The following is a 27,757-nucleotide window of genomic DNA, read 5'->3' on the forward strand; positions in this document are numbered from 1 at the left end:
TTCTAATCAAGTAAGAAAGCATATATAATTAGATAACTATAAAATTTTATGATCAAATTGTGAGAAATAAAAAGGAAGAAAAGAATAAAAAATTATATCTAACCTTTTAAATTGAATGATCCTTTCAATTGAGTGTTTCTGATATATAAAAGTTTGAGAGAGGAAAGCCCATTGAGAAATGATAAAATGTTGATACTAAAGTTGTTATAACTCAAGTCAAGGAGCTCTAAGTTACTTAGCTTCAACAATTCTTCTCTGCCTGTAGAAGTTATTATTTGCTTGTAGCTAATTTAAGAAAACTAATGATGAATGAAATAAAAGATCAATTCCTACCATATGAAAATTTAAAGCCTTCAATTGCATTAAATGATAAATCCAATTCCTTCAAACTTGTTAGAAAATTTAATTTTGTTCAATAATACAAATGCATTAATTTTGTTTTAGAAAATCAATTTCAAGTACCTTGAATATTAATTACTCCTTTCAAACTATTTCCACCTAGATATAAATATTTTAAAGATGAAAGACCAATTAGAGATGATAAAATGTTACTGTGGAAATGGTTCCAACTTAAATCAAGAAGTTCCAAATTGTCATGTGCTGTCAACAAATTAAATTACATAATCACATATGTTTATTTTTCACATTAAGTGGGTTGGATTTGATTTTCACAATTTTTACTTCTTTTAACACTTTTTAAGCTTTTATAATTCAATTTTTATTGAACCTTTTGCATATACATGTTATCATATACTGATTAAAAAACAAATATTAATTCAAAATGTATAATTCATTAAAAAATAAATAAGAATAGAAAATGAAATAATGCTATTTACGTGTATCTTTAATATGTATAACAAATATTTATAAGTCAGATTCCTACTATGTTAACCTAAAACCAAAACTGAAAATTCGGTTTATTATTATTTTTAAACTATAAACAATATTTAAATTTATAAAATCGCTAATTTTAATTTGAATTCTTTCTGATTGATCGGGTTTTTTAATTTAGTGGTTTCATTGTACAGCTCTGGTACTAGTCATTAAGGACACTGTGCAAATCTGTTCGTGCTTACCTTATGTGGCCAAGGGAAAAAAAATTTCAAGTTATTCCTATTTTCTCTTTGAGATTATTCTCCAACAATTTTAGTTCTTATAAATATGGATTTTGAAACCAAGTAAACTTAGAAAGAACTTGTAAAATATTATTCAGTCCTTCAAAGTGGCATTATAAAGATGCAACATTATCCAAATACATGAACGTATAAAATATCCATTGATTAATATGACTGTTTGAGTTTCAATCTCAAAGTCGAGGTTAATAAAAAGATACATAAATACATAATACATTTATCTACAAAATAATTTAAGCTTGGATAAAAAACCAAAATTGTCTACTATAAAATAATAGCAATTGTCTATACTAATCTGAATGAAGTAAAACCAAACATGTCGCCAATATGGATTTATGAATAGAACTGTGGCAATTGCCAATAAGACCATAATGTAAGCCACCCCAAAACTCACATAGAAAACACCCATATCCATGAAAAAATTACTTTCTTCATCGTTAATTGAACTTCTTGAAGTTGATGGAGGAGATACCATTACAATCCAATTCTTTTGCATTGGCCATCCATAAAGAAGAGGGTTACCTCGATAGCTACTTTCATCAAATGTTGCAAATTGTGCAACCCTTTCAGGTGTTCTACCAGATAAATTATTGTATGACACATTGAAAACTTCCAAAAAATTTAACTCTGTGAGCTGGGAAGGGATGTGGCCTTGCAAGTTGTTGTATGAAAGATCCAAGCTCTCAACTTGGCTTAAGTTGGAAAATGATGCTGGGATTTTTCCTATCAAATTGTTATGGGACAAATTTAGTACATGGATCTCATTGAGGTTTCCAATTTGGATAGGAATTTGGCCTGTCAAATTGTTGCATGAGAGATCAATTCCAGACATATCAGATAGCCTACGTCTTTTGTAAGAATAGGTTCTACTCTTTGTTGTAAACTCTAAAGCTTCATCCATAGCATAAATATCTTTTGTCGGCAAATATGAATTACTTGTAGATCTTAGACAAGGGAGAATATGACCAGAGAGATTATTATGCGAAAGATCAATCAAACTTAATTGAGTCAAATTGCATAATTGAATTGGGATTTCCCCTTCAATGTTATTATGACCCAAGATCATATAGCTCAATTGAGAAAATCTTCCAATCCCGGATGGAATGCTTCCAGTCATGTTGTTATGGCTAAGATCTAGCACAACCAATTCAGGGCAATCACAAAATGCATGTTTCAATGATCCTTGCAGCTGATTTTTAGACAGATAAACTTCTCTTAATGAGACACAATCCATGGTTAAGTGCTTAGGTATAGTACCCGACAAACTATTATTGGATAAGTCTAAGCTTCGCAATAAGCTCATATTTCCAAATGAAGAGGGAATGCTACCATTGAAACCATTTGAAGACAAGTCCATATGTCTCAATCTCGGTAAATATGTTCCTATCTGCAGTGGAATATTGCCATGGAAGAAATTATCTGAGATATCTAACTCTGACAAATTCATATGAGAATGATGTGGTAATTGAAGAAGTCCTGAAAGGGAAGTGTTTTTTAAAAAAAGGCTTTCTAGTTTTGTGTTGTTTTCTAACAACCAATATGGAAACCCTCCTCCCATTTTCAAGCTTGAGAGAAAAACATATTGTAGATTGTGTTGATGATAGAGGAATTTGGGGAATACTCCACCGCATGCATAACCAGAGAGATAGAGCCGATCTAATTGAAACTTTGGGGTCAAATTTTGATCATTTGTTTCTACATACATTTTATTTGTACCCACATTTTCAAAGAATTTGAGTTTTGAATGGTTGAAAAATGGACTCAATGAGATTGGGATTTGGAAAAGATTGTCTGAGAGCTCTAGATCCTCGAGGTTTGTTAAATCTCTAAGTGGAGATAAAGAGATGTTTCCGATGAAATTATTGGAAGAGAGATACAAAAATTGAAGAGATGTCAAGTTGGCAAGACATGAAGGCAAGCTACCACTGATTTCATTATCGGAAATGTCTAACTCTTGGAGTTGTTTTAGTTTACACACACCTGAAAATTCATTTGTAAAAGTTTTAGTAAGAATCTTCAAGACGAAAGAAATCTCAAATGTATAGGGATTATCAAGTTTACCTTGGTTTAAAAACTTCGTGTCATTAAGTTCACAACCACGCAATGATAATTTCTTAAGAGAAGACATTACTCCAATTGATTGTAGAATGTTGTTGTTGATGATAGACCCGTCCAATTCTAGATATTCCAAATCCTTTAGATGAGGCAAGCCTATCACACACACACATAAGGATATGAAATAGGGAAAAATATATTTAGTATTTAATTTGGCTAATATCAAATATTATTTTCTATAAAAGGGAGATATTAGCAAAATAAATAAAAGAGGACAAAATCAATTACTTGATAAAAATTAACACAAAAATATAATTAGAGAAATGTATCTGAAAAATAAACGTTAAGGGTAAGAGAAATGTAATTAGCGTGAACTACAACTTACTTGACCAAGTGTTGTCCTTTTTTAAATTATTCCATCTTAGATATAGGATTTATGGTAATACCATTTAGATAAAGCATGCTTATTTTTGCAAGTGAGAGTATAATATAAATAACATAAGTTTCTTAACATATTATGTATTTATTTTGTGAAAAAAAAAATCATCCCTTTGAAATTTTTATTTTTAACACGTGTTTTTATCATTTTTAATCAAAATTTTTAAAAATCATAATTTAAATTTTAAAAATAATTATTTTTAATTTAAATAATTTATTTTTCATATACAACACAATTGATTCTATGTAATTTATAAATAATTTATACATAACTATAAAAATATAATTATCATATTAACAATTTTGAAAAAACATTTTTATAAAATATTTTGGTCACTAAAGACGTTTTATGACGAAATATATGATTTCGGCGATAATTCTTACGTCATCAAATGTCAAATTTCTTGCAGCAAAAATATATTACATTATAATATATTACAAATGGTATCAAATTAATTTTTAAAAAATTTATGTCACTGGTACATATTTATATATAATTATATATTATATTTTAATATAAACAATGAAGTAGGATCATTGAAAAAATAATGAATTAATTAGAATAAATTATATTAATAAAACATGAACCTATAAATGCAAAGAATCCGTAGATCAAAATAAAATGATAATTATAGTAATTTATTTGCATATATTATCGTTTGTTTTGATGAATATATAATTATATAACTGAAGATAAGGCTTTTGTCTGAATAAGATTAGATCTGAGAATATTTATTTTAAATTATAATTCAAATGTTAATTTATATATTATTATTTTTTTGTTGTTAATTAATGGTTGTATATAATTTTTTAGAAACGATTTATATGGTTTTTAATTATATATTTTTTCAAAAAATTTGTATATTATATATAGACAAATATAATATTTTTATTAAATAAAAATTAAAATAAATATACTGATATAGAATAAAGTGACTATTAAATTTTTAATCTGAAATATTGTTACAAAAATATTCAGTTTTTATATGTATGTGGTGCGTTAAATGTGTATTAATTTTTATATCATGAAAGGACAGAGCACAGTATAACTTTTATAACGACTCTTATTTTTATTTCTTTAATTTTTCAATCTAATTTCAATTCGTTTTGTATTTTGACTTAACAATAAGAGGATTAAAATTAAAATTCATATTAATTATATTATTAGATTATAATATCAAAATTATTAAACTTTCTCATTGTATTATAAAAATGCAATATTTCCGTTTTAATGTAAATGTTAAATATCAATAAATAATATTTTTAAATCAATTATTAAATCATATTTAAGTATTTTTACAAAACATAATTTTTTTATCAAGTTAGATTTTAATAGAATTATATATAAAATAATTCTTGCATAATAACTAAGAATAGGACTAAAAAGCAACGGAAATCATGTTTAAAATATAAAAATCTTTAATTAGTTTCTAACATTATTTATTAATTATTTTATAATTTGAAATTGTGCATCTTTTTGTAAATAATATTAAAATTATGTTCATTTTAATTAGTTTACAAGTTTGTCTCTACGTCAAATAATTCATAACATGTAATTATTTTATTTATATATATAATAATTAAAATATTAATTTAATTACTTAATTAAAATATTAAAATTTTTGCAGTAATTAATATTATAATTTAATTAGTATATTTGAACTATTTTCATGTCATTCTTTTATTGTTAGAAAATTTTTCCATATCTACAAGACAATTATAAAATAAAATTTTATGAAATATAATAATTTTATTTTTCTTTCACAATTATATATTGTGAATTAATTTAAGTTTGTGCGCATATTAATAAATATATTAATGTTAAATGATTAATAGTGCTTTTTTTTCAATATTGATTATATTTAATCCACTAAGATTGATAATTTATTAAAAAAGAAAACTGTAGAAAACCCATCATACTCACTAGAAAATTTATCCATCAAAAGAAATTATGGAAACTTGAAATATGAAAGTTATTTATGTGATCATAATAATTATAATAATATTTATATGTATGTTTAAGAATATGTTTAAGAATCTTCAAGACAAAAGGAATCTCAGATGTAGAGGGATTATCAAGTTTACCTTGGTTTAAAAACTTCGTGTCATTAAGTTCACAACCACTCAATGATAATTTCTTAAGAGAAGACATTACTCCAATTGATTGTAGAATGTTGTTGTTGATGATAGACCCGTCCAATGCTAGATATTCCAAATCCTTTAGATGAGGCAAGCCTATCACACACACACATAAGGATATGAAATAGGGAAAAATATATTTAGTGTTTGATTTGGCTAATATCAAATATTATTTTCTATAAAAGGGAGATATTAGCAAAATAAATAAAAGAGGAGCAAAATCAATTTCTCAAGAAAATTAAATTTTCGCTAACTAAAAAAAATGGCCTTCAACTTTGTCCATTGTTTATTCTAAAAAAAGAAAAAGGGTTTGTCTGTTGTTATATTCAACAATTTAAAATAAAATTCAAAATTAAAATAAAAGATATAAATTAAAATAATTATAAAATAAAATACACTAATTTAAATATAAAATAAATTAATTGATAAAATTTCTTTCCATATATTTAATTTAGTTTAAGTAAATTATTAATAAATTATTTTCATTAATTAATTAGTAGGATTTAGCTTTATTCGTTATTATATTCTTCCGTGTAATCAACAATTTAAAATAAAATTTAAAATTAAAATTAAATATAAATTTAAATAATTATAAAATAAAATTTACTAATTTAAATATAAAAATAAATTAAATCGATAAAATTTTTATTTGTATAAAATTTACTAATAAAACATGAATCTATAAATTAAATCGATAAAATAAATTTACTAATTTAAATATAAAATAAAATTTACTAATAAAACATGAATCTATAAAAGCAAAGAATCCATAGATCAATATAAAATGATAATCATAGTAATTTATTTGTATATATTATCATTTGTTTTGATGAATATATAATTATATAACTGAAGATAACGCTTTTGTCTGAATAAGATTAGATTTGAGAATATTAATTTTAAATTATAATTCAAATGTTAATTTATATATTATTATTTTTTTTGTTGTTAATTAATGGCTGTATATAATTTTTTAGACATGATTTATATGGTTTTTAATTATATATTTTTTAAAAAAATTTGTATATTATATATAGATAAATATAATATTTTTATTAAGTAAAAATTAAAATAAATATAATGATATAGAATAAAGTGACTATTAAACTTTTAACCCGAAATATTGTTACAAAAATATTCAGTTTTTATAACATAAAAGGACAGAGCACATTAGAATTTTTATAACAACTCTTATTTTTATTTCTGTGAATATGGAAATTTATAAGGATTTCTGTAAATTAAAAATGTTATTTTTTTTTTCTTTTAGAAGTTTATAAATTGATATTGTAATTATAGATAATTCTTTAGAGAATTATAAATTATAATGTTAATATTATTTTAATTAATCTTTTCAATATAAATATTTAATAAAAAGTAATTTATATAAGGAAGTAGTAATTTATTAAATTTAAGATTATATAGGATATTATATTATTAATTAGTATATAAATTGAAGCTTATGTTTTTTAGAAAATTATATATTTAAGAATCTTCAAATCGGGAAATTAAGGAATTTCATAAATTTTAAGAGGAATAGTTAAATTTGTAATACGATATTAATATTATAATTATTTTTAATATCACAAATATTTTTCAAAATTAAAAATATTTTTATCTGTTCATAAATTCACCCTCATTTGTATTTTTATAGAAGGAACTAAAAAGCTTGTATAAAAAATTTAAATAAAGAAATTTGAATCAAATAAAAATTTAATTTTAATTTAAAATTATTATAAAGCGGTGAAAATTTAATTTCTTTTTTATTTGGAAGATTTTAAGTATTAAATTTTTGCTGACTAAAAAAAATGGCCTTCAACTTTGTCCATTGTTTATTCTAAAAAAAGAAAAAGGGTTTGTCTGTTGTTATATTCAACAATTTAAAATAAAATTCAAAATTAAAATAAAAGATATAAATTAAAATAATTATAAAAATAATAAACTAATTTTAATATAAAATAAATTAATTTTTAAAATTCCTTTCCATATATTTAATTTAGTTTAAATTTACTTATCAAATAAGAATACTATAGTAAAAAAAATTATTAATAAATTATTTTCATTAATTAATTAGTAGGATTTAGCTTTATTCGTTGTTATATTCTCCGTAGAATCAACAATTTAAAGTAAAATTTAAAATATAAATTTAAATAATTATAAAATAAAATTTACTAATTTAAATATAAAAATAAATTAAATCGATAAAATTTATATATAAAAAAATTTTTCATTTAGTTTAGGATTACTTATAAAATTATAATAAAAAACTTTTATTAATAATTAATAATTATTTTTATTTTAATAATATAATTTTTAATAGTATAATGTAAATGAAATGGGGAAAAATATAAGAGAACGTTAGTATTGATTTGGTTAAATGTGAAGTTTAACACTTAATATGAAATATTATCTTTCTATAAAAGGGAGATATTTCCAAAACAAATAAATGAGAGCAAAATCATGTTTGAAATATAAAAATCTTTAATTAGTTTGTAAGATTATTTATTAATTATTTTATAATTTGAAATTGTAAATAATATTAAAATTATGTTCATTTTAATTAGTTTACAAGTTTGTCTCTACGTCAAATAATTCATAACATGTAATTATTTTATTTATATATATAATAATTAAAATATTAATTTAATTACTTAATTAAAATATTAAAATTTTTGCAGTAATTAATATTATAATTTAATTAGTATATTTGAAATATTTTCATGTCATTCTTTTATTGTTAGAAAATTTTTCCATATCTACAAGACAATTATAAAATAAAATTTTATGAAATATGATAATTTTATTTTTCTTTCACAATTATATATTGTGAATTAATTTAAGTTTGTGCGCATATTAATAAATATATTAATGTTAAATGATTAATAGTTCTTTTTTTTTTCAATATTGATTATATTTAATCTACTAAGATTGATAATTTATTAAAAAAGAAAACTGTAGAAATTATGGAAACTTGAAATATGAAAGTTATTTATGTGATCATAATAATTATAATAATATTTATATGTATGTTTAAGAATATACTTATTAGCTGGAGTTTATAAGGATTTTTGTAAATTAAAAATATTATTTTTTATTTTAGAAGTTTATAAATTGATGATGCAATTATAGATAACTTTTTTAGGGAATTGTAAATACTAATTTTAAATGTTGTAAATACTAAGTTTTAGTAAGAATCTTCAAGACAAAAGAAATCTCAAATGTAGAGGGATTATCAAGTTTACCTTGGTTTAAAAAATTCGTGTCGTTAAGTTCACAACCACGCAATGATAATTCCTTAAGAGAAGACATTACTCCAATTGATTGTAGAATGTTGTTGTTGATGATAGACCCGTCCAATGCTAGATATTCCAAATCCTTTAGATGAGGCAAGCCTATCACACACACACACATAAGGATATGAAATAGGGAAAAATATATTTAGTGTTTGATTTGGCTAATATCAAATATTATTTTCTATAAAAGGGAGATATTAGCAAAATAAATAAAAGAGGAGCAAAATCAATTTCTCAAGAAAATTAAATTTTCGCTAACTAAAAAAAATGGCCTTCAACTTTGTCCATTGTTTATTCTAAAAAAAGAAAAAGGGTTTGTCTGTTGTTATATTCAACAATTTAAAATAAAATTCAAAATTAAAATAAAAGATATAAATTAAAATAATTATAAAATATAATACACTAATTTAAATATAAAATAAATTAATTGATAAAATTCCTTTCCATATATTTAATTTAGTTTAAATTTACTTATCAAATAAGAATACTATAGTAAAAAAAATTATTAATAAATTATTTTCATTAATTAATTAGTAGGATTTAGCTTTATTCGTTGTTATATTCTTCCGTATAATCAACAATTTAAAGTAAAATTTAAATATAAATTTAAATAATTATAAAATAAAATTTACTAATTTAAATATAAAAATAAATTAAATCGATAAAATTTATATATAAAAAAATTTTTCATTTAGTTTAGGATTACTTATAAAATTATAATAAAAAACTTTTATCAATAATTATTAATTATTTTTATTTTAATATTATAATTTTTAATAGTATAATGTAAATGAAATGGTGAAAAATATAAGAGAACGTTAGTATTGATTTGGTTAAATGTGAAGTTTAACACTTAATATGAAATATTATCTTTCTATAAAAGGGAGATATTTGCAAAACAAATAAAAGAGAGCAAAATCAATTACTTGATAAAATTCAGCACAAAAATATAATTAGGGAAATGCATTTTAAAAATAAACAATTAAGAATTACAAATTACCTTGACCTGGTATTGTCCCTTCGAAATTACTTCCCCGTAAGTAGAGGCTTTTAAGGTGAGTCAATACTCTCAGTGATTCTAATAATATGCTTCCTTTTATGGTGATACCATATAGATAGAGCACTCTTATATTGTTTGAACTCCTTGTTTCTGCAAATAAGAATATAATATAAATTAAATAATTTTCATAGCATATTCAGTATTTATTTTGTGAAAAAAAAAATCATCCTTATGAAAATTTTATCTTAATCAATTGATGCATTTACGGGCCAACAATAAAAGCAAATTGTAAAAAATATTTTTATTTATTTAATTTGGAGATAAAAAATTAAGTTGATTTGTTAAGTCAAACGGATAAATTTTACATTGGATTTTGAAAATTATCGACTTAATTTTTAATTTTTAAATATTTTAAATTTTATATAAATCAAAATAAATTATTAATTATTTTGAATCAAATAAATTGAAAATAAATTGACATATAAGTCACGTTATCATTTGCTTGGCCTATATATCTGACAAGCATTTAGAAAATAATTTCTTTAATTTTTTTGTAACTAGTTAGAAATGAAAAACATAGTAAAGCGTATATACTTTATAAAGATATTCACATGAAAAGAAAAAGAAAATTTTGTTTTATTTTTCTGATTTTTTGCTTTTAAATTTTATTTTCCTAAGTAATATTTTTGTTAAAAAAATTATATATTAAAAATAGTACACAGTGAAAAAAAATAAAAAAATATATATATATATATATGTACGATCCGTACCTCTTGAGTCCACAAATTTTGTAATGTTGTTTTCGCCCAAGTCCAATTCCTCCAATTGGCTTAAACCCAATTCTAATTAAGTAAGAAAGCACATATAATTAGATAACTGTAAAATTTTATGATCAAATTGTGAGAAATAAAAAGGAAAAAAAAGAATGAAAAATTATATCTAACCTTTCAAATCGAATGGTCCTTTCAATTGAATGTTTGCTATGGATAAACTTTTGAGAGATGACAGCCCATTGAAAAATGATAAATTGTTGATACTAAAATTATTATAACTCAAATCAAGAATCTGCAAATTACTCAGCTTTAGTAATTCTTCACCACCTGTAAAAGTTATTATTTAATTGTAACTAATTTAACGAAAAAAAATATGAAAGAAATAAAAAATTAATTTTTACGATGTGAAGATTTAAAGTCTTTCATTGCATTATATGATAAATCCAACTCCTTCAAACTTGTTAGATAATCTAATTCTATTCAATAATACAATAGTCATTAAGATGAAGAAAAGGCGTTTACAATGAATTAATTTTGTTTGAGATAATGATGATGATGGCAATAAGGAGGGTAGAAAATCAATCTCACGTACCTTCAATATTAATTATTCCTTTCAATCTATTTTCATATAGATATAAAAATTTTAAAAATGAAAGACCACTCAGAGATGATAAGATGTTGTTATTGAAATGGTTGACACTTAAATCAAGAAGCTCCAAATTGTCAAGTACCGATAACCTTTCAAAACCTACACAAACAGTTGTAGTTAAACATTAAATAAATTTAATAAAGAAATAAATAAATAAGGGAAGGGAAAAAGCTCATTAAGTGCATTTCAAACAATTTGCAAATGCTATAATAATGAAATTGATGGACCTTCATTCTTAATGCAACCAGCTATATTATTTCCGTATAAGGAAAGATTCTTCAGTTGTTGAAAGGGTAGAAACAAAGAAGCATTTAGATACCAATCTCCTCCTCTTCTTATACCGTCAAGAGAGAGTTCCACAACATGCCCTGTGGTGGTGTTGCACTTTACCCCTCCCCAATTACAGCAGTCAGTATTTACACCCCAAAGAGGCATATCATAATCATAATCATGAGAACTAAAAAATATATCCCTGGAAGGCATCTCATAAGAAGAAGAAATGAACTCAAACTTGAGTTGCAAAAGAGCAATTCTCTCATGCTCCAAACAACCATCAGAGCACCAACTCCCTCGCAATAGTAAAATCATCACCAATATCCAACACTCTTTCATTATCTCCATTTCTAATAATTTATATGTGGAATCGTCTATTGCTAATTTCTCTCTTGCATCCTAATGCAGAAGGCTTTAGCCTTTTATAGGCAGGGAAGAGTCCAGTGGGACCCAAGCCAAAAAAAAAAAAAGAAAAAAAAATCAACACCATGTGGTTTGGTTTTAACTCAAAAGTCATTAATCAATTAATGCTATTATTTTCTACTACAAGTCTACAGGTTCCCTCATCTATATTTTTAGAAAATATATTATTTTCTACAAGTTGCAACGCTTCTCTTTCTGATAAATTTGGACCTCATTCGTCTATTTGATAACAATTTATAAAATATAAAAATATTCAAACTCAAATAATTTAAAAAATAAGAATTTAATTAAGGGTCAACTCAATTATTTATACAATTCGATTTGAAATTGATCTAATCAATCTAAATTATGAACTAAAAATTAAATGAGTAAAAATTAATTTAAAAAACAAAATATTAAGCAGAAATAATCTTAATTTACAAACTGATCTAAATTTAACTTAAAATTCATTTTATTTAGGAACTCGACGCTACTAAATGAAACAAAACTTAAGCTAATATACAATCCAAAATAACTTGAATTTGAATATATCCAATTCAACCTATTTTTCAACTCTATTTTGAGCTTATTGTATTATTTTCTAAGAAAACGTGTTGTTGGGTTAGACTAATTCACATTGTTTATTTTGTTCTTTTATCAGAACCCTTGATGGTAAGTCAACCTAATCAATTCTGGAATTATTCTTACTTTATTTTTCTATAAATAATATCTTTTGTGTGAGATCTTTTAAATGTTTGAGGTATGTCTACTTGTGAAAAATTGGAGTAATTTTTCAGAAAAAAATTTTATGTAAATTAAAAAATAAAATTTCATATTCATTTATGTCAGTTTTCTAACGAAGAAATAGAAAATTAGTCTCTTAGTTTTTCACAATTTAACTAAAATTTGGGAAACAATTTTAAGTTGTTTTGCATTATTTTCTTTTACAACAATAGTTCTATTTTCTAACTATTTTTCACATGAAAAATAATAATTTTTTTATAACTAAAATTATACTATAACTTATTTTATAAAAAAATTAAATAATTATTTAAAAAATATATATTTATAATAATAAAACTAATCATGTTATTAAAAAAATAGCACATAGAAAAAAAACTTAAAAGTAAAATAAGTTTTTAAATATATTTTGTAATTATTTATTTATGTTTAATGTAAATAATTATAAAAATACGATTTTTTTTTATTTTTTGAATTAAAATTTTTTTCTATTATTGACAACATTTTTCATATTTTTTCTCATTTTCTACAGAAAATAAAAATTAAAGTTTTTTAAAACCAAAAAACCATTTTCTATAATAAATAATAAAGTATTTGTTTAATAAAATTTATAGTTTGTGGCAGCTATTTTTGTATGTACCGTGGTTTTTGGTTTTAACTTAAGTCATAACTCAATTACTAATGAATTAATGCTATCATTTTCTACTAAAAGCCTAATGCTTCTCCCATCTATATTTCATAAGCAAATGATATTATTTTCCACAAGTTGCATTTTCTTTTAATAAAGGTGATAAATTTGGACCTCATTTTCCAACTCAACTAAATTCCATCTTACTTAACAATTTTCATATATAATATTTTTAAATAAATTTTATAGTTTATGGTTGCTATTTTTGTAAAAAAATATTTTTTCAAAAAAATTCACATAAAATAATTGTGAATTATGAACCGTGTTATTTGGTTCTAACTCTTGAATCATAACTCAATTCATAATCAATTAATGATATCATTTTCAACAAGTCTAATGCTTCTCTCATCTATATTTCATAAGCAAGGATATTATTTTCCAAAAGTTGCAAGTCTTCTCTTTTAGATAAAGGTGATAAATATGGACCTCATTTTCCAACTTGATTAAATTCCATCCTACTTAATAATTTTCAGATACAATCACTTTTTTAATAAAATTTATAATTTATGGTAGCTATTTTTGTAAAAAAATATATTTTTAAAAAAATGTACATGAAATAATTGTGAATTATATATGAACCGTGTTATTTGGTTTTAACTCTCAAGTCATAAGTCAATTTGAAATTAATTAATTAATCAATGCTATCACTTTCTATCACAAAGTCTCCCATCTATATTCATAAGCAAATGACATTATTTTCCACAAGTTGCAAGACTTCTCTTTTAGATTTTCCAATTCAATTAGATTCCATCCTACTTAATGATTTTCAGATATTATCATTTTTTTAATGAAATTTAAAGTTTATGATTGCTATTTTCGTAAAAATTATTTTTTAAAAAAATTGTACATAAAATAATTGTGAATTATCAACCGTGTTGTTTGGTTCTAACTCTAATAAGTCATAAGTCAATTCATAATCAATTAATGCTATCAATTTCTACTATAAATCTATTGCTTCTCTCATCTATATTCAGAGAAATTCTTACCTAGACTCTATCCATCATGGATCTAAGACACAATCATGTGGGACCCATGTATTTAATAAGTGAGTTCCATCATATATCTTGTATTTTAGGTCTACAGTAAATCGAGTCTAGACAAGAAAAATCCCAATATTTATAAGCAAATGATATTATTTTCCATAAGTTGCAAGACTTCTAAAAGGTGATAAATTTGGGACTTATTTTCTAACTCAACTAAATTCCATCTTACTTAACAATTTTCATATATAATATTTTTTAATAAAATTTATAGTTTATGGTCGCTATTTTAGTAAAAAATATTTTTCCAAAAAAATGTATATAAAATAATTATGAATTATGAACGTGTTGTGTGGTTCTAACTCTTGAATCATAACTCAATTCATAATCAATTAATGATATCATTTTCAACAAGTCTAATGCTTCTTTCATCTATATTTCATAAGTAAATGATATTATTTTTCACAAGTTGCAAGTCTTCTCTTTGAGATAAAGGTGATAAATATGGACCTCATTTTCTAACTTCATTAAATTTCATCCTACTTAATAATTTTCATATATAATCACCTTTTTAATAAAATTTATAGTTTATGGTTGTGGTTGAACATGATAAAGTATCGAGTGATTATCATTATGAGAATATATATATATATATATATAGCAGTGTACAGATAGAGTTCAGTTAGGATTACAACCGGTAGATATACACTACAAGGAGAGGATATACTTGAGTTGATATATACAAAGGATAGATAATCCTCATCAATGGTAGCTATTTTTGTAAAAATTATATTTTTAAAAAAATGTATATGAAATAATTGTGAATTATATATGAACCGTGTTATTTGGTTTTAACTCTCAAGTCATAAGTCAATTTGAAATTAATTAATTAATCAATGCTATCACTTTCTATCACAAAGTCTCCCATCTATATTCATAAGCAAATGACATTATTTTCCACAAGTTGCAAGACTTCTCTTTTAGATTTTCCAATTCAATTAGATTCCATCCTACTTAATGATTTTCAGATATTATCATTTTTTTAATGAAATTTAAAGTTTGTGATTACTATTTTCATAAAAATTATTTTTTAAAAAAATTATACATAAAATAATTGTGAATTATCAACCGTCTTATTTGGTTCTAACTCTAAGTCATAAGTCAATTAATAATCAATTAATGCTATTAATTTCTACTACAAATCTATTGCTTCTCTCATCCATATTCAGAGAAATTCTTACCTAGACTCTATCCATCATGGATCTAAGACACAATCATGTGGGATCTATGTATTTAATAAGTGAATTTCATCATATATCTTGTATTTTGGGTCTACAGTGAATCGGGTCTAGACAAGAAAAATCCTAATATTCATAAGCAAATGATATTATTTTCCATAAGTTGCAAGATGTCTCTTTTAGATAAAGGTGATAAATTTGGGCCTTATTTTCTAGCTCGACTAAATTCCATCTTACTTAACAATTTTCATATATAATATTTTTTAATAAAATTTATAGTTTATGATCGCTATTTTAGTAAAAAATATTTTTCCAAAAAAATGTGCATAAAATAATTATGAATTATGAACGTGTTGTGTGGTTCTAACTCTTGAATCATAACTCAATTCATAATCAATTAATGATATCATTTTCAACAAGTCTAATGCTTCTTTCATCTATATTTCATAAATAAATAATATTATTTTCCACAAGTTGCAAGTCTTCTCTTTTAGATAAAGGTGATAAATATGGACCTCATTTTCCAACTTGATTAAATTTCATCCTACTTAATAATTTTCATATATAATCACCTTTTTAATAAAATTTATAGTTTATGGTTGTGGTTGAACGGGGTAAAGTATCGAGTGATTATCATTATGAGAATATATATATATATATAGCAGTGTACAGATAGAGTTCAATTAGGATTACAACCAGTAGATATACACTACAAGGAGAGGATATACATGAGTTGATATATATGAAGGATAGATAATCCTTATCAATGGTAGCTATTTTTGTAAAAATTATATTTTTAAAAAAATGTATATGAAATAATTGTAAATTATATAGGAACCGTGTTGTTTGGTTTTAACTTTTAAGTCATAACTCAATTTGAAATTAATTAATTAATTAATGCTATCATTTTCTACAAGTCTCTCATTTATATTCATAAGCAAATGACATTATTTTCTACAAGTTGCAAGTCTTCTCTTTTAGATTTTCCAACTTGATTAGATTTCACCAGACTTAATAATTTTCAGATATTATCATTTTTTTAATGAAATTTATAGTCTATGGTTGCTATTTTTGTAAAAAATATTTTAAAGAAAAAAATTGTACATAAAATAATTATGAATTATCAACCGTGTTGTTTGGTTCTAGCTCTAAGTCAAAAGTCAATTCGTAATCAATCAATGCTATCATTTTCTACTATAAATCTACTGCTTCTCTTTTTTATATTTAAAAAAAATTCTTAACATGTATTTAATATGTGAGTTTCATCATATATCTTGTGTTTTGGATTCAAAATAAACCAGATTTAGATAAGAAAAATCCTTATATTCATAAGCAAATGATATTATTTTCTACAAGTTGCAAGACTTCTCTTTTAGATAAGGTTATAGATTTGGACCTCATTTTGCAACTCAATTAAATTCCATCCTACATAATAATTTTCAGATATTATCATTTTTTAATAAAATTTATAGTTTATGGTTGCTATTTTTGTAAAAAAATATTTTTTAAAAGAAAATACATGAAATAATTGTGAATTATGAACCGTGTTGTTTGGTTCTAACTCTTAAGTCATAACTTAATTCATAATCAATTAATGTTATTATTTTCTACCACAAGTCTATTGCTTCTCCCATCCATATTCATAAGCAAATGACATTATTTTTCACAAGTTGCAAGACTTCTCTTTTAGATAAAGGTGATAAATTTGGACATGCATCTTAAAGTGATTTGTAATTATTTTAATCTATATAAAATCTGAAAATATTTAAATTTGAATAATTCATGAAATTGAAGATTTAATTAAAAAATTAAAGATTTAATTAAGTATTAACTCAATGATTCATAAAAGCTCAATTTGATCGACTTGAATTATGACTTAAAAAATTACATAACTAAAAATTAAGTAAAAAAATATAAAATTTTAGTTAGAAATCTCTTTTAGATAAAGGTGATAATTTTGGGCATGATTCTTCAACTCCATTAAAATTCAGTGATTTGTAATTATCTCAACTTATATAAATATGAAAATATTTAAATTTCAATAATTAATAAAATTGAAGATTTAATTAAAAATATTTAAATTTCAATAATTCATAAAATTGAAGATTTAATTAAGTATTAACTCAATGATTCATAAACCTCAATATGATTGACTTGAATTACAACTTAAAAAGTTAGATAATTAAAAATTAAGTAAAAAATATAAAATTTTAGTTAGAAATCTCTTTTAGATAAAGGTGATAATTTTGGGCATGATTCTTCAACTCAATTAAAATTTAGTGATTTGTAATTATCTCAACCTATATAAAATCTGAAAATATTTAAATTTCAATAATTCATAAAATTGAAGATTTAATCAAGTATTAACCCAATGGCTCATAGAATTCGATCCAATCAATTTGAATTATAACCTAAAAATTAGGTAAAAAAAATTAAGCAAAAAATAAAATTATTTACAAATAACCTCAACTTACAAATTGATTTAAATTTGACTCAAAATTTATTTTATATAGTAATTTGATGGATAAATTGAATTATTCCTTGACATTATTTTTATAGGCAAAAACAATTTTGTTGAAGATAAGTAAAACAAGGCAGAGAAAAGACTCAAGATCATCAAACCCCAACCCATACAACGCTAAAAGCAGCATGAAATAAAGAGCTCCTCAGAAGAAAGCTTCAAAACAAACATTGGGACAAAACATAACACAATAAATCCATGAATATCCTAATGAAGATTGCACCCAGAGATTGAACCATGTTGAAATTTAACTTTGCAATTTGGATCAGGAAATGATTTTGATCCTTCATTTTACTGAATGCTTCAATATGCCAAGCTGAATAATTCCTCTGCAACTAAATGAAGAGTTGTTGACCCTATCCGCAAAAGAGCCACCACATCCAACCATGGCCTCAATTGAGCAATGCAACAAACACAGGGTGGGTACTGCAACCTGGAAAAACAAAAGACAACCGACTTCCAAGACTCTACTTAATAAAGTGAAACTTAGATTAACATACAATAAAAAATAATTGAAATTTGAATTTATTCAATCCAACCTATTTTTCACCTTAATTTTTACCTAATTATCTTATTTTCCTTGAAAACGTGCCTAATTTATCTTATTCTTTTGCAGAAACCAATCAATTTTAGAATCACTCTTATTTTATTTTTCTATACATAATAACTTTTGTATGTAAATAAAATAATTTCATATAGATTATTTCTTAAATATAAAGTAATATATAATTTTTCACTAAATGTCTCTTCATAAGAGTTTTTTGAAATAAAAAATTACAGATGAGTACTTAAATTGAGATCAGATACATAACAATATTGCATGCATTTATCATCGAGGTATAAAAAAAAGAAATAGAGAGGAACGTAAGAGAAGAAGAATTATTAATGGGAGATCTTTTAATTGTTCAAGTTTCTAATTAGGCAATATATATATATATATATATATATATATATATATATATATATATATATATCATCATATGTCCATTAATTTATTGATGTTAAATGAGTTATTCTTCATTGGCCAATTTTCAATTACATCGAATTCATTTTTGTAATATTCTAAAACTTGATCATCTATCCGTTATATATCCTTTTTTTATATATATATATTTTTAACTTTTCAGTGTTCGTTTACCTGCCCTTTAAATATGATATATTATGTTGGTATATGTTAAAATTTTTAAAGAAATAATATGCTTTTGTAAATAAATTTTGGCTACTAAAATAATACGCACATCAGATGGAAAAATTCGTTGATAAAAAATATTAAAATAAATAGTATCATCCATTAGCTACCTAGATCAATATGATCTGTTGAATATGTATCGTTTCAGCCTACTTTAGTCCTTGGACATTTGTAGAGGTAGCCCAACACAAATGGCCCATGGCTCTGATTCTCTTAGTATATTATGAGAAATTATACAGGGACTCCGTGATGCCAACTAGGAATCTAGTTGGTATGGCAACCCTATAACACATATTAGCATGTGGATTAAGCGAAAAAAAAAAAAGAAAAAAAAAATCGTGCTGCAAGCTGTAATCAATGGATTAAGATTTGGAATATTCCAGTCGCGCCGAAAATTTGTAATTTTATCTGACGAGTATGTAATGATGCTTGGCTACGAGGGTCAATCTTTTCAAGAGGAAATGTTCTACCTCCACTTCTTGTCCGATATGCAATAAGACTGAGGAAACTGTAGAATATATTTTCTTTTTCTGTGAACACTCCAGGGCTACTTGGTTTGGTTCCCCGTTGGGATATTGTCTTAGTGATATAGGGTTTTCATCCTTTCGTAATTGGTGGTTTGCTCTGCAAATATATGTTGCTAAATCAGATTACTGGGAACTCTGAATATCCAGCTTGCTATGCTGGTATATATGGAAAGCAAGAAATGCGATGGTTTTCCAAGCTGAATTGCCTAATCCTATCCTTACCATTTCAAAGGCTACGAATACTTTTGAGAAACTACATTTGACAGCACTTCTGCAACATTATTCTTTGCCAATTCCTCCGGGCCCTTCCACAATTAGGCATTTGTCTTAGTCTCCTCCTAACGTGGGTTGTTTTAAAATCAGTAGTGATGCTTCTTTTGATTATTGGTCTGGCACAGCTGGTTTGGGAATCTTATGTAGAAATTCGGAGGGTGTTCTTGTGGATGGATTTATGGATACTTTTTCCAGTCTTTCTCCTTTGGCAGTAGAGGGGCATGCTCTTAGTATGGCCTGCAGATTGATTCAGGGTAGAAACTACTTCCCTTGCCTTATTGAAATAGACTGATGCAGCTTGCGAATTTGGTTTCTTCATAGCAGACTATCCTTCCTTGGGAGATTGAATCTTATATTATGAATGTTAGAATGTTTTTGGCTCAGTGTCCTCTAGCAAAAGTAGCCTATATTAATAGGCTTGCTAATAGAAGTGCAAATTGGGTGGCAAATCAGGCTTGCTCTAGTAATGTTATTGTAGGTGGTGTTCTAATTCCCCTCGTGATTTGGATGTTCTGTTATCTGAGGATTTTCCTCTTCTTGAATGTTATTTCTCTATTATCTTTGATAAAAAAAAAAGTTAAAAATAAATAAATAAATAAATAAATGTATTATGGTGAACATATACATTAAATACATGATTGATCTCTCATGTGTCGGTGCTATACAAACTCAAATCTGCACAAGGTGACAAAATCATTAAATGGTATCCACTCCCTCAAAAGTAAACATAAAGCAAGGAGCATTTAATGTACACATTTCCAGCAAAATTTCACTTACGTTGAAGAAAAATGCTCTGTTTAGTTCCCTCATTTCCAAAACTTCCCTAGAACACTCTTTACATGAAGTTATGCACCAAAATGGTTCTCCATAATGTACCACCATAACAAATCATGCGCTTGACAAAGATTTGCATTAGGGTTGATCCTCATTTATCCTTGCCTCCTTAAAGCTCCATAATTCCTTGTTAACTGCAAGAAATGGATATATTTTCAGGTTCGGGTACATCTATAAAATGTCAATAACCAATGGAACGCACATATAATATATCAAATGCATCTAGAACATCATATTATAACCCATGGAGTTGTAAGCAAACAGACCACATCCAATTATGAAACGACACTACTTGCACAGATATAAAAGGAGTATCACTTCATCTTTCTGGTTAAGAAATTGATGACTCCCATTAACCAGTTAACCTTCAAGGAAACGTCGTAGACAGTTGAGCAGAGGTATTCACTTTCTCTAGCAATAACAGGTATTATGTCCACTGTTGCAGCAATCAATCAAGTGATAAGAATAGAAAGAATAGGCAGAAGCTATCCTTAAAGCTAGAAATCAGCTATCCCCTCAAAAAATCATTTATATCCTATTCCAAAAACTCAAATATCGCAAATCCTTTTCGTCCTCTCTGTTCTGCTAGTAAGAAATATACATGTTACCATTATTATATCAACGTTATTTTTCAATATTGTGCTCTCCAGAAGATATCAAATGCCATAGCAAAGAGTGTAGATAATTTCAAGCCTTAACAAAAATAACGGACTACGTGAGAGTTTTTGCCTAAAGATAATTAAGGGGCTGCCCAACTTTTTCACAAAAATAACCTCAATAGATTTTTTTTTTTTTTTTGGCCGAAAGATGATTTCATTGGAAAGCCTTAAAAAGGTAAGTCTGAGATTACAAAGTGATAATGAGCTAAAGGATTCAACATAAAAGATTCATCTTGTATAGCCTTAGCAGCTAAGAGGTGAGCTGCCCTATTCCTATCTCTTTTAACAAAGGAGAAGAGAGAAGATGAAAACTCTTGAGCTAGGAATAAAACATCATGAATAATTCCTTGAATCTTTTGAGGAACAGAGGCACCTTTGAGACTGTTTATCACTATCTGGGAGTCGCCTTCTATAATAATATTCTGGAATCCTTTACTTTTAGCTAACAAAATAGCTTCCCTGCATGCTATCCCTTCTAGAATGAGGGATCAGATATACCTGAAATTTTCTTGCAAGACCAGGCTATGGAGCAGCCCGAATGGTTTCTAGCAATTACAGAGATGGTTCCCATATGCTTCTGAGATCTTGTTGCAGCATCAAAGTTGATCTTAAATGCACCATGGCAAGGGGCAGACCAGAATTGTCCAACTGCGTCAACAGATACAGAGTGGAGAGGAGGTTCTTGGGCTATGAAGAATTCGTCATGATGATATGAAGCTGCTGTTAATAGTTGTTGAAACTCCAATGGCTGGTCATTAAAAACTAGTCGGTTTCTATTCTTCCAAAGTTGCCATAGGATAAAAACAAGAAGAGGTATTAGCTTGTTAGCTTGAGGGTGGTTGTGAAGGGGTTCGCACAATTCAGACCAGCAGTCCATCATAGAGTGCCCATTAAGGAGAGAGGATCTTAATCTAAATGGAGAGTGCAGCCAGACCTCTATTGCTTTTGGGCAGGCAAAGAATATATGCCTTAAGGATTCTTTTTCTCCACAAAATCCACAATCTTCAGAGATGTCCTTGCAATTTTATTGCAATAACCTCAATAGATTGCCAAGGTAAAAGATAGCAAACTAAATTATTGGAATTTTATAAGCTTACATAAGACAGAACATTATAAAGGTAATATGGGTTCTAAAACGTAGGGATAAGTAAAGGTTGACGATAGCAGTTTTGCAATTGCAGTACAGAGCAATTGAAGGGTATATGCCCAGTTGAATTCTCAACCAAGTGAGAAATGAAACTATGGAACAAATTAATGCATGTAATCACAAAGCCGTGACTACCACTCCCAATAACCTGACTACGGTGAAGATTGGAAACCAGAACAGAGAAATGGAATAAAATCTGTCTACCCTACGCATCAGCTATAGATTAATAAATTAATGCAGCTGAGTTTCAGTATTTAAGTGAGTCACTGACAAATACTTTAAAACAGAGATAGACAATCTTGTAAAAAAGAATCATACTCGGTCAGAACTAGAAATTAGTCTTTAGGGGCCAAAAATAAATATTAAAAAGAAACTAAATCAAATTTTGATAAAATTATAGGGACCAAAATAAAAATATGTAATATTAAGAGATAAAAATTGAATAATATAAAAACATAAATAAAATTTACGTAGAAGTACAAAGGAGACAAATAGTAATTTTCTAAAAAACATATTAAATTTTATAAGTAAAATTTTAAATTTAAAAATTTTAGAGAGGCAAACAGTAATTTTTTAAAAATATTAAGTTATAGGTAAAATTATAATTTTGTAAATTTTTGAACGCAAATAGTAATTTAACAAAAAAAAAAGCATTAAAATTTATAGGCAAAATTATAATTTTGAAAACTTTTGAAGGGATTGTTACAACGTAATGCCACCCCTGATCATACCGTAAAAAAAAAACTATCGTAAACATATAACCCAATAAGATAGAATTGAATATAAATTGTTGAGGAAGAAGGTTCATATAATTCAGATTAAGATTTGTATGGGAGAACTTCAATTCAAAGAGGAGAGAAAGGAGAGAGAGAGGTGAAAGAGAAGAAAGAAAAATCAATTCACCATAACTGCAACCATGATCATCACTTTTTTTTTTCTTAATTTTATACTTAATTCATTTATCAATATGTTAATTGAGATAAGATCATTTTGGAAGATGATTCAGCCTAAATTTCGAATTTATTATTGTTATTATTATTTGCAGCACAGGCCATTCTAATATTGATTATTTATTATTTATAAGGAATTTTAATACCGATGAGCTAATATTTTATTATCGAGTGTTTACTTGATTGGTCAAGATAAACACTTAAATTGCTGGAGGCTAGGCTTAGATGCCAGCAATAAATAAATAAGATAATTTATAATTTAATATTTAAAATATAATAAAACAATATTTTTTTTTATCTTTTATAGAAATAAATTAGTAAATTAGTCTTCAAGGTATTTAAGAAAATTAATATTTAATTATGTTTAATATAACAGTATAATCATCACATTTATTTTTTAAAATAATTTAATTTTATAGTTTTAATATAGACTAATTAAATTATGATAATTGATGATAAATTTTAGTAATTTTTTTAACAAAAATATACATCAGATATTAATTTATTTTTCATAAAAAAATTTTAAAAAAATAAACTATAATTTTTTTCTCAATAATTAAATTGTAAAATATCCAAATAAATAAAACCTTTTTTAAGATTAAATAAAGAATACTGCTAATTTTTATAGTGTATCCTTTATCTTTGCACTGTATTTTATTTTTATCCTTTAATTTTAATTTATTACTTAAAAACTCTAAGTTTTAATTTTATTTCAAAAAAATTCTTCTAACCTATAATAACAAGTTTATGAATTAAAAATCTCTCTAAGTTACAATGTAACATTTATAAATATAACTTAAATACTTTTCTGATGAGGGGTAAATCTTTTTTTTTTTCAAGAAAAAGATTATTGTGATGGCATAAATATCTAGATAGTTATTGAAATAATTAGTATTTTTTAAGTATAAGAGAAAATAAAATAAAAAAAAAATTATTATTTTTTTAATTTGAAAACTTGTTATAACTTGTTAGAGTGATTTTTGTGATGGCATTAATATTTTTCTAATAGGTCCAAATGATAATTAAAATGGTTGATATTTTTTTAGTGTAAAAAAAATGAGGTAAAAAAAATAATTTTATTACTTTTTCTAACTTAGAAACTTGCTACAATATATTAAAATGATTTTTATGAAATAAAATTAAAATTTAAAAATTTTTTAATAATAAATTAAAATTAAGTAAGCAAAGTGAATGACGGAGCAAAATTCTGTGCAGACTATAAAAATAACCAGAAGACCGATCCCATGGTTCACCGCAATTTGGGCTGTCTTGGGCAATAGGGTAAATGACCGAGGAGACATAATGTGAACCCACTTGTACATCAATAAGCCCAAAATTTCTAGTGGACCCTTCCCTCATAAAGGAACCACAAACCAAGGTCTCATTCATCACATTACCCCATCATGCCTACTTCATTCAACACATTCCTTGAATACATACCTCCCTATTAGTTTCTTATAATATCCATTTGTTCATAGGAAACATATTTAAACATAAAGAAATTGTTAAATATTAATTTTTAGTCCTTATTTAATTCAAATAGCTTATATTTTTACAAATTCACTTTTTAAGAAGCATTTAACTGGCTTAAAGTAAGTAAATTATTTTTCAAAAAATAAAAAGAAATTGAAAATTTAAATTCTCTAAACAAATCAAATTTTAACACTTTCTGAACACTTGAAATTATTGAGCAAAGTTAATCCAACCAATAAGACCTAATTTTAATATTATGAGACATATATTAAATCGTGGATCTATTATCTTAAATTTGCTTTTGATGTAGGATAAATTTTAGAATACATTCAGTGCAATATTTTCCCATTCATAAAAGTATAATTTTGTTTAATACAAGAAATGAATTTTATATATAACAATGGTACCTTACATCTGGTTACAATACCGAGTGAGCTCCCTCAAAGCGCTCATGACTGACTCAATCATCAAAATCATGGTAAAAAAAAATTACTATAATAAGGAATTATAGTATGTACAGAATCAATTCCTAGCCCTAAAAAGCTGCAGCATTTTCTGTAATGCTGTTCAACTTTTATCCATTATTTTTTTTATTTTTATTATTTGTCCTAATACTGTTATTCTCTCTCTAACATTTAATTAGTTATGTATTGGAGGCTTTCTTCTTGCTGGAGAATAGTCCATAATGTCCACATAGTGATCATCGTGGGTCACCTCCTGGCGCGCAGAAGTTGGCGATGAATTAATGGTAAATTTCTCTCGTTCCCCAACTACTTCTCCATTACTTGATCTGTCCTTTGAAGACATTGAATTAGCTTTATTTTCTCCTCTATTTTCCTCATTCTGTACAATCATACAGAGGAATTAAAATAGCAGATAAGTATGTATATATATATATATATATATATATATATATATATACACTACCCTAGCTAAATAAATTTAATTAATTAATTTTTAACTATATAGTTATTAACAACCAACCTTGGAGGAGGTGGTGGTGGGAGAAGTAGTAGAGGTGGTCACAGTAGTAAGTTTTCTATTCATTCCTGCAACCATAGATATCAGAAACCATTAACTAAGTATATGTCATGATATGGACTGATAAAACTAGACAGGTTATGTGAGTATTCAAGAAATTAACTAGTAAATAATAATAATATAGTTTGATCTGCTTCTTGGGGGGCAAAACTTGCTTTGTGGAGTACATGAACATGGGTTTAAGTCTTATAAAACCCAGCAGCTGGCTCCTATGTCAGAGTTCCAAAATTAGTTGCTAAATAAAAACATGAATTTCAAGTCATCAATATCATCCTAGCTAGCTAGATTGAGAACTGAGAAACTAATGGTGTATAGGTTTGTGATGCCTAGGTCCACAGTAATCTTCATGAATTCTTGGTAATGGGTGGGGTGGTGATGATTTCTTGGATACTGCAGAGACTCTTTTCTTCAAGGTACCTGTACAATGCCCTTCTTTGCAGAGAATAACCTCTCCAAAAGCACCACTACTTCTTTCTATCAGGGAACTCTTGTCCTCCTGTATATAACAAGAAACATTTCCCATCAAAACTGGAAGAAAAATGAAGAGGGAAAAACTCATTTGAACAGCTAGCTCTAAACTTTTCCATATATAAAGCATGAAAAAACAGAATACCCACATGGATTTTTTGATGCCCAACTTGCATAAATCCTTTTTCCAAGCGAATCCCTACACAGAAAGAACAACCTATGTTTAGAACTTGGAACTTAATCACACACATGCACAATGCCAAAATAAGAACTCTTTTGAAAGTTCATAAGAAAGATGTTTTTTAGCATACCTTTAGCCTCGTGGAGGAGAAAGGACAGAAGCAGAAGAGAGACTAATAAAGAAGGCTTCATCTGGAGAAAATATTTGTGAAGAATAGGAGTGGGAGATGGGTAAGGACTAGCAATAGCAGTTTTGGTACACCTAAGGTCAGGTACAGAATGTGGGTTTCTCTTAAACTTTGGCTACTCCCTCTTAAAACTTGAATCTGATAAGATCTTGTGAATGAGTGAATGGTAGATAGCATGGGTGCTTAAATATATATACATGGTTTTAAGGGCCCACAATAAGTTCTCTCCAATAAGAACTTTAAGAAGGGGATTTTTCTTCCACTTGTGTTTCCCCCTCGTCTTTCTACTGTAAAGTGCTACTTTCTTTAGTTGAATGGAAATGACTAATCATTGATATATTAGGGCAACCTTATTGTTCAATAATGGAAAAAGGCTTGTGGGTCTTTGTTTATGAGTTTGATTGGAGCTTAAAAAGCCTATGAGGTTAGTTTTGTACTTTCGAAAGATGGCTACTCCATTTTCTTTTTGTCTCTTTCAACCCATTTTCTCTCCTATTTTTGCTTCTCT

The 27,757-nt window shown here is 25.6% G+C and overlaps 2 protein-coding genes across 6 annotated transcripts in view; both read right to left on the reverse strand.

The window, feature by feature from the left end:
- The window catches only part of LOC110653050 (cuscuta receptor 1), an 82,143-nt gene extending 69,533 nt beyond the window's left edge, over positions 1–12,610 (reverse strand). Inside the window, exons 1-9 of one of the 5 annotated variants that reach the window (XM_058132093.1) lie at positions 11,705–12,609; positions 11,421–11,576; positions 11,000–11,155; positions 10,826–10,897; positions 10,056–10,205; positions 9,005–9,154; positions 5,712–5,861; positions 3,195–3,344; positions 1,254–3,113 (exon numbers count right to left, since the gene is read on the reverse strand). In XM_058132093.1, coding sequence (XP_057988076.1) covers positions 1,351–3,113; positions 3,195–3,344; positions 5,712–5,861; positions 9,005–9,154; positions 10,056–10,205; positions 10,826–10,897; positions 11,000–11,155; positions 11,421–11,576; positions 11,705–12,098 — 3,141 coding nt within the window. In that variant the 5' untranslated portion in view covers positions 12,099–12,609 and the 3' untranslated portion in view covers positions 1,254–1,350. Of the gene's footprint in view, positions 1–1,253; positions 3,114–3,194; positions 3,345–5,711; positions 5,862–9,004; positions 9,155–10,055; positions 10,206–10,825; positions 10,898–10,999; positions 11,156–11,420; positions 11,577–11,704 lie in introns of those variants that run through there. The other 4 variants (XM_058132092.1, XM_058132095.1, XM_058132094.1 and 1 more) reach the window with 4 other exon arrangements.
- A 13,125-nt stretch (positions 12,611–25,735) lies between these two features.
- Positions 25,736–27,492, reverse strand: LOC110671513 (uncharacterized). Its single transcript, XM_058131624.1, has 5 exons — positions 27,193–27,492; positions 27,031–27,080; positions 26,831–26,909; positions 26,357–26,421; positions 25,736–26,215 (listed from the first exon to the last, which is right to left on the reverse strand). The coding sequence occupies exons 1-5, from the start codon at positions 27,251–27,253 to the stop codon at positions 26,012–26,014; spliced, it is 459 nt and encodes a 152-aa protein (XP_057987607.1). The 5' UTR covers positions 27,254–27,492; the 3' UTR covers positions 25,736–26,011.
- Between the last annotated feature and the right edge of the window lie 265 nt (positions 27,493–27,757).

Source organism: Hevea brasiliensis, chromosome 13, assembly GCF_030052815.1.
Source record: "Hevea brasiliensis isolate MT/VB/25A 57/8 chromosome 13, ASM3005281v1, whole genome shotgun sequence".
NCBI classification, from domain to species: Eukaryota; Viridiplantae; Streptophyta; class Magnoliopsida; order Malpighiales; family Euphorbiaceae; genus Hevea; species Hevea brasiliensis.